Raw genomic sequence first — 12,121 nt, 5'->3', positions numbered from 1 at the left:
ATTTTTCGACAAAGTAAAGGGTGGTTATTTTGAGGATTTGATTATAAAATATAAACTGTATTTTTCGGACCATAAGTCGCACCAGCCCAAAAAAAAAAAAAGCATAATAATAAAGAAAAAAAACATAAGTTGCATGTTTTTGGGACATTTATTTGACAAAATACGAGACAAAGAACAGACATTTTATCTTTAAAGTCAAGTTAATAATAAAATGTGGAACAACAGGCTGAATATCAGTACATCACACTAACGTAACACATTTATATTTATTCAGCTCCATGAAGCACAGACAGAACTGAACACGTGTCTGGTTTGTTAACGTAAGATATTAACAGTTAATCAGATAAATAAAGAATAAAAACAAGCAACAAGTTTAGTCTGGATCTCACTCCAAATCAATAAATCCACTGAATTCTTCATCCTCGTTGTCGCTTCTGAACAAATCCACCAACTCCAGAGGAAGATGTAGGGGGCGCTATTGTTCAGTGTTTCTCAGATGTTTTTTAAATCACCGTAATGTTGAAATTTTAAATGTTCAGTGGTTCAGGAGGAGGAGACGCTGGTACAGAAGCGTAGATTACCCTCGTACGGTCGTCACTGTGACAATATCAAAGATGTGGAATTATATATTTTATTAATTTCACAAATAAGTCGCACCCCCGGACAAACTATGAAAAAAGTGACACTTATAGTCCGGAAAATACGCTAAGTGGTAAAAATAAAGAAAAAAAAACATTGAATGAGCTGTGTGTCCAAACTTTTGACTGGTAGTTTACCTCTTTAGGACTCATAACACTCTGGTGCACCTCATGACGTCATTAAGTGGTGTTACAGGAAGAGCTCGTCTGTGCTTTTAAAGTTTATTGTCCTGCGTCAGACTCTTTTAATCGCTCAACTGAGATGCATCAGAATCGATCCTGGCATCTGTAGGCTCAGAAATCAGGATTGAATTTTAACCACAGTATATTTTTATCAGCAAAACATAAAGTATCGCTAAAAAACTATAAGGTTTATTGCTGGATCTTGTGTATATTGAAGGACTAAAGACTAAAGAGTTACTCAAACACGTGAATAAAAGAGTCAATTTCCCGTAATATAGGACCTTTTAAACATATAAGATTGTAGAAAGACGGCGTTTTCTCTCTTGATTTTCAGTAATTATTTAAAAATCTTTCAGGTCCAAACGCGAGAAAGAAGTCCAAGTCTAAGGTTCCACAAAAACCCAAACCCAAAAAGGTGGCACCACTTAAAATCAAACTGGGCGGCATCAAAAGGAAACGCTCATCTGTAAGAAAGACTTTTTTTAATAATAATTTAAATGATTGCAACACCGTTTAATAGTTTTGTCTCGTTTTATTTCCTCAGAGCGATGAAGACGAGCCAGACGCGGACAGTGATTTTGACGACGGAACTTTCTCTGTGTCCGACGGCTCCAGTCGCAGCAGCCGACCCAAGAAGAAGTCCAAGAACGCAAAGAAAAAGAAGAAAGGTCGGTAGACGCATTATTGAAACGGAAACGACAAAGCAGATTAGATCGGGGGCGACGATAGAGAGCGTTTGTTCACCGATCTGAAGGTTGACGGTTCAAATCCTGCGTGTGTTGTAAAGCGCTTTGAGACTTGAAAGTGGAAAAGCGCTGTATAAAAATGTGACCTTTAACCATTATTCATGACTAATTAATAATTGACAACATATGTAACCATCTATAAATGTTGTCTGGTTATGTTATGCCAAGAAATTAGTTTAAAAAATACGTGTTATTTTATTTTTCTTTGGTTTTGAGCCTGTGCTAATCCTGGTTTAGTTCTGGCCTAGTCCACGTTTATTATAAGTGTTGTTGTGTTTCAGGAGGATGTTTGAAGTTTCTCGCATTTTTTACACCTTTTAACATCTTAAATCTTGGATATACAATAGAAATGATAGTTTTACTAATTGTAATCGAGCCAAATTAAACACTGTTGGCTGGTTAATTCCTAAAATGTGTTAGTTTCAGTGTAGTTGGCTCGTCTCTTCTGGCAGATTTAAAACAGTGTCCAGCTGTAATCTGACCAAAACATCTTCACTCCAAAACTTTTTTTCCAGTTGACAGAATTAAATTTACTATGGATCGTACCTGGACGACTCAGGGATTACACAGACCTCCTAAAACGAGAGTTAGTTGAAGCGCTTCCTGTTTCTGTAGTTTGTAGATCTAAGGCAAGGCAAGTTTATTTGTAAAGCACAATTTGTACCACATTAAAATCACAATACAACAAATGAAAACACAAATAATCATCGTAAAAGTCGAGGCCTGTCTCACATCTTCAGGGAAACTCTAAGTGAATTTGTTTGATTGTTTTTTTTTCCTCAGTTGAAACAGAGGAAGGCGACGGGTATGAGACGGACCATCAGGATTACTGCGAGGTGTGTCAGCAGGGAGGGGAGATCATCCTGTGTGACACCTGCCCCAGAGCCTATCACATGGTCTGCCTGGACCCCGACATGGAGAAGGCTCCGGAGGGAAAGTGGAGCTGCCCGCACTGCGTGAGTACTGAAGAGAGCTCTGTGCACAGCGGCGTGTTAGCTCACTCACTGGATCTCAAAGCTAACAGTCACTTTTATTAAAATCAGAAAACAGAAAACGAACATTCTATACGTCCATTTTATTCCGCTTATCCGGGGCCGGGTCTAAGCCGAGACTCCCACACTTGGGAAGACCCAGGACACGCTAGAGGGACTATGTCTCTCTGGCCTGGGAACACCTCGGGGTCCCGCTGGAGGACGTGTCTGGGGTGAGGGAAGTCTGGGATGAACATTCTATTACAAATCAAATTAATAAAAACAAAGACTACCCAATAATTTTACATGTTGAAGACTTCAGTTTGTGGTGTTGTTTTAACACGTAATGCCTCAAAATTAGCGTTAGCGTTAGCATTGGGAAGGGTTTCATCTCTGACCTTTAAAAAGCAGTTTGTCAGTAAATTGATTTAGCAAAAATTAAGTCTGTTTTTGCCATTTGTACAATATTATTATCTCCTAATGTCACTGGGAATATGTTATAAAATACATTTACTAATTTATTAGGGATGCAACAATACTGTTTCCTCACATTTAAATACAGATTTCGATGCACATATAGACATGTTTTAGCCTCTTTCTTATTTTTTTTAATAATTCTCAAACACAATTACACTCTCGTCTGTGCAAATACAGCTGAGTTAGGCCTTTTATGCAGCTGTTTTCTAATATACCTTTGAAAACACGGCTCGCTCCGATAGTGATGTGTAAAATTAGCACTGTTACCGTAGTGATTAACAATTCCAAAACTATATGTTACTGTTTTGAACGGGAAAAATTCTCAAAATGTTGCATATCACAGGAAACGCACGACTTGAGCCACAAATGTGCGTTGGATTTTTTATATTATATAGAGATTTGTTGCATCCCTAAAAAGTTTATGCACGTATCATCTCAACTCTTTCTTGTTTCTATTTTTCATTTTTACGTGCTACTCATCCACTCCACCCCTCCTCCCCGGTCTCTCTCTCTTCCTCTTCCTCTTCCTCTCTCGCATCTCTCCACCCCTCCCCCACCCCGACCCCCCGCGTCCGTGAACCAGGAGAAGGAGGGGATCCAGTGGGAGGCGCGGGACGACCTGTCGGAGGCGGAGGCCGAGGACGATGACGATCGACAGGACGACGGCGCGGAGGAGGAGGACGACCACCACATAGAGTACTGCCGCATGTGTAAAGACGGAGGAGAGCTGCTCTGCTGTGACACCTGCCCCTCCTCCTACCACATCCACTGCCTCAACCCCCCCCTCCCCGAGATCCCCAACGGAGAGTGGATCTGCCCCCGATGCAAGGTCAGAGCGCCGCGGTCTGACAGTCGACTCCAGGCTGTTTCCAAAATTACTACGTCGACTTCTTGTTTCTAGGGCTGCAGCGTTTAACCGAGACGAGTTGGTTGTAAAAAAATAATCGTAGTCGTGTTTTGATATTCATAAAGTTATCAGGATTATACAGACACTAAAAACACGTGCAGAAAAAATGTTTTATAACAAAGACGGACACTTGTTAAATCAAAATGTCAGAAAAGAACAAAGTATTTCTGAGTTTCATCAATAATACGTTTAAAATAAAGCAAAAAGCCACTCACTGTTAAAATAATTAGTTGCAGCCAGGCCCGTCGGCAGAACTTTCAGGGCCCATGGCAAGAAGTCTCACATGGGCCCCCCTCTATTAGAAATCAATAGCAACGTTTAACTGTGATGAGTTTACTATAAAGAAAAATAAAAAAATCATAGTCGTGTTTTAATATTCATGAGGTTTATTACAGAGACACCTGCGGAAAAAACGTTTTATAACAGAGACAGACACTTGTTAAATCAAAATGTCAGAAAAGAACAAACTATTTCTGAGTTTCATCAATAATACGTTTAAAATAAAGCAAAAAGCTACTCGCTGCTAAAATAATTTACTTTCATTTACTTTTTTAATAAACTTTCTGGGCCCAGGGCAAGAAGTCTCACACGGGCCCCCTCTAATAGAAATTAATAGCAACGTTTAACTGTGATGAGTTTACTATAAAGGAAAAAAAAAAAAATCATAGTCGTGTTTTAATATTCATAAAGTTTATTACAGAGACACCTGCGGAAAAAAACGTTTTATAATAAAGACAGTTGTTAAAAAGTTGCTAAAAAGCCACTTGTTAAATCAAAATGTTAGAAAAGAACATACTATTTCTGAGTTTCATCAATAATACGTTTAAAATAAAGCAAAAAGATACTCACTGCTAAAATAGTTAGTTGCAGCCAGGCCCGTCGGCAGAACTTTCAGGGCCCAGGGTAAGAAGTCTCACACCGGCCCCCTCTAATAGAAATTAATAGCAACGTTTAACTGTGATGAGTTTACTATAAAGAAAAATTAAAAAATCATAGTCGTGTTTTAATATTCATAAAGTTTATTACAGAGACACCTGCGGAAAAAAACGTTTTATAACAAAGACAGTCGTTTAAAAAGTTGCTAAAAAGCCACTTGTTAAATCAAAATGTCAGAAAAGAACAAACTATTTCTAAATTTCATCAATAATATGTTTAAAATAAAGCAAAAAGATACTCACTGACCAGTCGACTGCTGAAATAACAGTAATAATTAGTTGCATCCAGGCCTGTCGACAGAAATTTGAGGGCCCAGGGGCAAGAAGTCTCAGGTGGGCCCCCCTCTGATATAAATGAATAGGATGAAGGTCCAGTTGTAGGCGCCAAAAACCCCGGGGACAATAGACGTCCTCCCCCATCGACTCCCCTGGTTTCAGCCCTACTCGTTTGTTCTAGTGGGGAACGTTTTGTTTTTTTTCTGTGCTTTGGCAGGACGTATTTAGCTGAATCATAGTGTCTTGGACCAGCACCATAAACATTTACATTTTCAAAAACAGTGTCAACCATTTTCCTTTACTACGATAAATATTGAATTGTAAAGTTTGAAATAAAAAACTGTTATGACTCGTTACCGATGCAAAGTGAAAGAACTGTTTCATTTTGCTGTTTTCTTTATTGCAGCTCAAGTTTTTAAACAATACTGTATATTTAGAATACTTTTGTATAATAATAATAATAATAAATTGGTTTTGTGTAGCAATTTTCAAAGACACTTCACCGTAAAAATCAATATTATTGTTTATCATTGTTTTCTTCACACATCAAACTGTAAAGTGTGTTATTGTGACGAGTCGATTAAAATGAAATATGACCTTATTGTTACAGTGTCCACCGCTTAAGGGCAAAGTGCAGAAGGTCCTGACATGGCGCTGGGGCGACCCTCCTCCCCCCACCCCCGTCCCGCGCCCCGCAGACCTGCCCGCGGACGCCCCCGACCCCCCTCCTCTGGTGGGCCGCCGCGAGAGGGAGTTCTTTGTCAAATGGTGCAACCTGTCGTACTGGCACTGCGCCTGGGTGCAGGAGCTCCAGGTGAGGGGTCAGAGGTCGCGGTTCATGTTTCACCTGTTGGACGCAGACGGTGACGATTCTGCTTTTCTCCTCAGCTCGAGCTGAACTGTCAGGTGATGTTTCGAAACTACCAGAGAAAGACGGACATGGACGAGCCCCCTCCCGTGGACTTTGGAGGAGACGGAGACGATGACAAGAGCACGAAGCGTAAGAACAAAGACCCGCTGTACGCGCGCATGGAGGAGGAGTTCTACCGCTTCGGCGTGAAGCTCGAGTGGCTCATGATTCACCGCATCCTCAACCACAGGTACCACCGACACTTCTGTGCGAACGTGACGGGACTGTAGCCCACTCAGAGCCGCAGGAGGAGCTGGTCTCTAACCGGAATGTTTGTGGTTCAATGCCGTTCTGTTGTTGTGTCCTTGTGTGAGATTGTCTAAATCTCACTTGCTGGTTCAACTTTGATACGGGAACTTTTAATACAAGGTCTCATGATTGTCTAAAAACTGGCCGCACTAGAACTGAAATAGAAAAAAAAAAACGCTTTTCACTTCCCAAAAATGGAAGAACATCTCAAGGACACGTGAAACTGAAAACACTGGTGCCACTATTGCACTTTAATAATCTGGAGATAGACATTTATACTCACACCTGCTCCTGTTTTTAATGTTTTAAATGGACCTATGCAGTTATATTTGTTTAGTTTGTATTATTTTGTGGGCTCTCCATGTATAAATAAAAACATATGAAGCTTCACCCTCTTTGTGAAGTAGTTAAATAATAGTAAAGTTTTAGAGAGAGATGTATTTTTATCAGTATTTCTCCGTCTTATTTGAAAATTGTTGCTAGAATAACTTAACAGCCATTTTCTGTGTTGTTTTTGTTCAGCGTTGATAAGAAAAACAACGTGCACTACCTGATCAAATGGAGAGACCTGCCCTGTGACCAGTCGACCTGGGAGAGCGAAGACATGGACATCCCAGATTATGACTCCTACAAACAAACATACTGGAACCACAGGTATTCAGTCATTAAAATCGTAGTAATTCCTGTTATTATTGTTGTTTTCGATGTTTTGTTTTGACGTTTTTAACCGTTTCTTCTCCAGGGAGCTGATGATGGGTGAGGAGGGTCGACCGGGCAAAAAGCTCAAGAAGCAAATCAAAATAAAAAAAGCTGAGAGGCCTCCAGCGAATCCAGTCGTAGATGTGAGTTTTACAAATATATGGGTTTTAAAAATTAATTTATATTAGTGATTTTATTTGAGAAACTCAGGGATAAAAAGAAAAAAAATATAATATATACTTAAATTATTAAATCATGACATTTTAAATCTGCACATTAATTGTAATTTGCTTTATACAGTGAAACCGTTCTGCACAATTTATGTATAAATCCTGTTTTAAATCAGACAAATCTTATCAAAGTATTTTTAACACAATTTATTTTATTTTTTTTCGAAATATTCTATATATTTTGCACCTCTGCTGTTCATATTATTGCAGTTTGAAGTTTAAATCAAAATATTTATAAAGCACATTTTAAAACAGTCAAGTCTTACCAAAGTATTTAAGTAAGAACACAATATTTTTAATTCATTTTTAAATTTTCACTTTTTTCAGTAATTTGTTGTATATTTTTCACCTCCTCTGTTCATGTTATTGAAGTTTAAATGGAAATATTTGTAAAGCACATTTTAAAACAGCCAAGGTTTACCAAAGTATTAAGTTAGAATGCAATAATTTTTATTTAATTTTTTAATTTTTACTTTTTTCATTCATTTGTTATATATTTTTCACCTCCTCTGTTCATATTAGTAATTTATTTTATCTTGTGCAGCTCTACAGTTCATGTCTTTACACTTTTAAGTTAGTTTAATTATATATAAAGCACATTTTAAAACAGCCAAAGCTTACCAAAGTATTAAGTTAGAACACAATTTTTAAATACTTTTTCAAATGTTCATTTTTTCCAGAAATATTCTATATATTTTGCACCTCTTCTGTTCAAGTTATTGCAGTTTAAAGTTTAAATCAAAATATTCATAAAGCACATTTTAAAACAGCCGAGGTTTACCAAAGTATTTAAGTCAAAACTACATTTTTTAAGTACAATAAAGGTATAAAAAGTATAAAAGTAATTTGCTCTAGATTCATGTCTTTACAGTTTAAAGTTAAATTCTAATTATTTGTAAAGCTCATTTTAAAACCGCCAGAGTCAACAAAACAGCCGATTACGTTAAACATTTCTTGCTTTTCTTTTCCAGCCCACGATAAAGTTTGACCGTCAGCCGGAGTATCTGGACACCACGGGGGGGACGCTGCATCCGTATCAGCTCGAGGGTCTGAACTGGCTCCGGTTTTCCTGGGCTCAAGCCACGGACACGATCCTCGCCGACGAGATGGGACTCGGGAAAACCGTCCAGACCGCGGTGTTTCTGTATTCACTGTACAAAGAGGTGAGTTTTACACATGTTTGACCTTATTTATGGAGCGCTCTTAACTCTGTAGCGTCGGATGTTATCGCCGCTGATAGATTTGCAGTTGTGGACTTTCCGTCGCCGTGACTCCACTGTCCGATCGAGCTTCATGTAAATCCAAACGGCGTCTCAAAGCGGAGACATGAGGCTCTTTAAATGTGTTACTGTCATTACGGTAAAGAGCTTATGTCGCCGATCCACAGTCCATGTGTGAAAATGATGTCTCTGTCTCTCTCTCTCTATGCTTCTCTCTCTCTTTCTGTGCATCTCTCCCTCTCTGTCTCTCTCTTTCTCTGCTTCCATTTCTCTCTCCCTCTTTCTCTCTGTGCATCTCTCTCCCTGCCTGTTTCTCCTGCTTTCTCTCTTTCTCTCTCTCTCCCTCTCTCTGCTTCTCTTTCTCTCCCCTCTCCCTCTCAGCCTCCCTTTCTCTCCCTTCTTGCCCCTCTCTCTCTGTCTCTCTCTGTCTCCTGCTCCTGTCTCTCTCTTTCTGCTTCTCCCTCTCTCTGCTTTTCTTTCTCACTCTGCCTTCCTCTCTCTCCCTCTCTGCTTCCATTTCTCTCTCCCTCTTTCTCTCTCTGTGCATCTCTCTCCCTGCCTCTGTTTCTCCCTCTCTCTGCGTTTTCTCTTTCTCTCTCTCTCCCTCTCTCTGCTTCTCTTTCTCTCTCCCCTCTCCCTCTCAGCCTCCCTTTCTCTCCCTTCTTGCCGATCTCTCTCTCTGTGCATCTCTCTGCCTCTGTTTCTCTCTCTGCTTTCTCTCTCTCGCTCTCTCCCTCCCCCTCTTTCTCCCTCTCTGCTTCTCTTTCTCTCTCCCCTCTCCCTGTCAGCCTCCCTTTCTCTCCCTTCTTGCCCCTCTCTCTCTCTGTGCATCTCTCTCTCAGTCTCTCTTTTTCTGTTTCTCCCTCTCTGCTTCTCTTTCTCACTCTGCCTCCTTCTCTCTCCCTCTCTGCTTCCATTTCTCTCTCCCTCTTTCTCTCTCTGTGCATCTCTCTCTGCTTCTCTTTCTCTCTCCCCTCTCCCTCTCAGCCCCTCTTTCTCTCCCTTCTTGCCCCTCTCTCTCTCTCTGTCTCTCTGTCTCTCTCTCTGTCTCATGCTCCTGTCTCTCTCTTTCACACTTTGATCCCGTTGAATCCTGTCATTCTCATCTTGGAATCTGTCCGTGTCATCAGGGAAGAACAAATCCCCTGATGTAATAACCTGGTCATTCAGTTTATTCAGGTGACCTCATTCTGCTGAACCTCGACCGGACCAACTGCAGCGTCACCGACATATTTGCTTCGTTAAATCCGGGCGTACATTGCTCACAAACGTTTTTCTTACTATTTGATCAGAACGCATCATCCCTGACACATTTTTGCCTCGTCCAGGGTCACTCCAAAGGCCCGTTCCTCGTGAGCGCTCCCCTCTCGACCATCATAAACTGGGAGCGCGAGTTTGAGATGTGGGCGCCGGACATGTACGTCGTGACTTACGTGGGCGACAAAGACAGCAGAGCGGTGATCCGGGAAAACGAGTTCTCCTTCGAAGGCAACGCCATCCGAGGAGGCAAGAAAGCGTCGAAAATGAAGGTAAAGAGCAGGACTGGAGATGTTTTTGAGCTTTTATCTGGGGTGTAATGTCGAGGCTTAGGGAAAAACGTACCTGGAGTTGTATTTTTAGACTTTTGATCCACAAGGAAGAGTAGCGCACGCAACACTTTAATTTAATACAACAAAGCAGAAATTTAAATAATGATAATAATAAATAAAAAATAAGTAGCAAAAATGGCAAGAGATTGTTTTTTTTCCCTTATTTTTTTCATTAAACCATTTATCCAATCGTTTTATTTGAACATTTTGCCCAGATTGTTGCGTCATAGATAAAAATCCAATCTTTTCTGCAGTTTTTAAGCTCATAAACCATCACCGGACTCATTCTACTGCTGTTACGTTATTATTACACTTAACTGAGGAGAAGGATTTCATGTTTGTACTTTGCAGCTGTTCATTCATTGACAGCAGAGGGCGCTACAACACGTACATACCTCACTGGAAACGGGAATTGTAGCTTATAAAGTATTTTTTCCATCCGCGGACATTATTTAGAAGCTACAAAATGATTCAAACGTGACCAAAAGATAATTAAAAGAACAAATTGTGCATTCTTGTGGCTTTAAGAGTCTAAATTGTTCTGCTTTTATAATGTTCCTTCACAGAAAGACTCCCAGGTGAAGTTTCACGTCCTCCTCACGTCATACGAGCTCATCACCATCGACCAGGCTGTTCTGGGATCTATTGAATGGGCCTGTCTGGTTGTAGACGAGGCGCACAGACTGAAAAACAACCAGTCAAAGGTAAAGACGACAACTTTTGTGTAAATATTGCTGCAAAAATGAATCAGTCATGGGTTAAAAATGACTTGAATTCAGAGTTAATCATCTGGATTGGGTCTTTTTTTTTTGTTTAAAATATGTTTATTTACTTGCAAGACGTATTTAACTTTTTTTATTTTGACATTTCTGGTTGTTTTCAAGATAAGACAATCAGTCCATGGTAAAGACAACTACTTTTGTGTAAATATTACTGCAAAAACGAATCAGTCATGGGTTAAAAATTCAGAATTAATCATCTGGATTGAGTCATTTTTTTAATTAACATATGTTTATTTACTTGCAAGACCTATTTAACTTGTTTTTTATTGATATTTCTGGTTGTTTTTAAAATAATTAGCATGAAGTAAGTAAATAAATCCACGTACAGTATGGGATAATTATGTAATTCAAGCTTTTGTTTAAGAAGCCGTATTGAAACAACTGAAATAAAAACATTCTGAACTTGTCAAAACCACTGAAATTCAAAACCGTTGAGTAGTTTTATTCATTCTAGACATTTATTTTTTGCATTATTTCGCTCAAATAACACCAAATAAATTCTCTTTTTTAATTTTTCCCACAGTTTTTCCGAGTGTTGAACAACTATCCTCTTCAACACAAGCTGCTGCTGACGGGAACGCCGCTGCAGAACAACCTGGAAGAGCTTTTCCATTTGTTAAACTTTCTAACTCCAGAGAGATTTAAGTCAGTAAATTTTGCTTATTTGTTATCAGGGATGTAACAATAACCAAAACATTATAATATATAGTCAAAAGTCTCACAATTTTCCATGGGCTGTTAAAATATCGAGGGAACTACATAGACCATGATTCCTTGCTCCGTTTCTGCTCAAACTACATGGATTCTTTGGATTATGGTTGTAAGGATAGTGTCAACCTGTTTTAACTCAAAAAAAATAATGTTATCCACCAAAATATGGGAATAAATGGTCCCGTGAGACGTTTATCCTGATAATATTGCACCATGAGATTTGGATATCGTTGCATTTCTTTCTCTTATCGTCTTTCTTATACTTGGACATGCACATTTTAATTTCCGTATAACTTTTTCTCCAGTAACTTGGAAGGCTTCCTGGAGGAGTTTGCAGACATCGCGAAGGAGGATCAGATAAAGAAGCTCCACGACATGCTGGGCCCTCACATGCTCCGGAGACTGAAGGCCGACGTCTTCAAACACATGCCGTCCAAAACGGAGCTGATCGTACGGGTGGAGCTCAGTCCCATGCAGAAGTAAGAGCGACATTTAACCATCGATACTTTTACACGACGAGTCAACAGTTTGGACCAGAGACTGTTTATATAAATGGACGTAGCTAACCTGCTAGCTGCCGTGTTACAAACGGGGATCA

General features: G+C 39.6%; 1 protein-coding gene across 6 annotated transcripts in view; it reads left to right on the top strand.

The window, feature by feature from the left end:
- The window catches only part of chd4b (chromodomain helicase DNA binding protein 4b), a 54,703-nt gene that overhangs the window by 13,009 nt on the left and 29,573 nt on the right, over window positions 1-12,121 (top strand). For all 6 annotated transcript variants that reach the window (XM_033980368.2, XM_055227669.1, XM_033980371.2 and 3 more), the window contains 13 exons: window positions 1,178-1,287; window positions 1,366-1,489; window positions 2,351-2,523; window positions 3,599-3,844; window positions 5,744-5,947; window positions 6,022-6,233; window positions 6,815-6,946; window positions 7,035-7,134; window positions 8,193-8,384; window positions 9,770-9,970; window positions 10,597-10,734; window positions 11,336-11,457; window positions 11,829-12,002. In XM_033980368.2, the coding sequence (XP_033836259.1) occupies window positions 1,178-1,287; window positions 1,366-1,489; window positions 2,351-2,523; window positions 3,599-3,844; window positions 5,744-5,947; window positions 6,022-6,233; window positions 6,815-6,946; window positions 7,035-7,134; window positions 8,193-8,384; window positions 9,770-9,970; window positions 10,597-10,734; window positions 11,336-11,457; window positions 11,829-12,002 (2,128 nt within the window). The remainder of the gene's footprint in view (window positions 1-1,177; window positions 1,288-1,365; window positions 1,490-2,350; window positions 2,524-3,598; window positions 3,845-5,743; window positions 5,948-6,021; window positions 6,234-6,814; window positions 6,947-7,034; window positions 7,135-8,192; window positions 8,385-9,769; window positions 9,971-10,596; window positions 10,735-11,335; window positions 11,458-11,828; window positions 12,003-12,121) is intronic.

The sequence above is a fragment of the Periophthalmus magnuspinnatus genome, chromosome 16, assembly GCF_009829125.3.
Source record: "Periophthalmus magnuspinnatus isolate fPerMag1 chromosome 16, fPerMag1.2.pri, whole genome shotgun sequence".
NCBI classification, from domain to species: Eukaryota; Metazoa; Chordata; class Actinopteri; order Gobiiformes; family Gobiidae; genus Periophthalmus; species Periophthalmus magnuspinnatus.
Note: the sequence above shows the minus strand (reverse complement) of the source record. Positions and strands in the feature narration are given on the sequence as shown.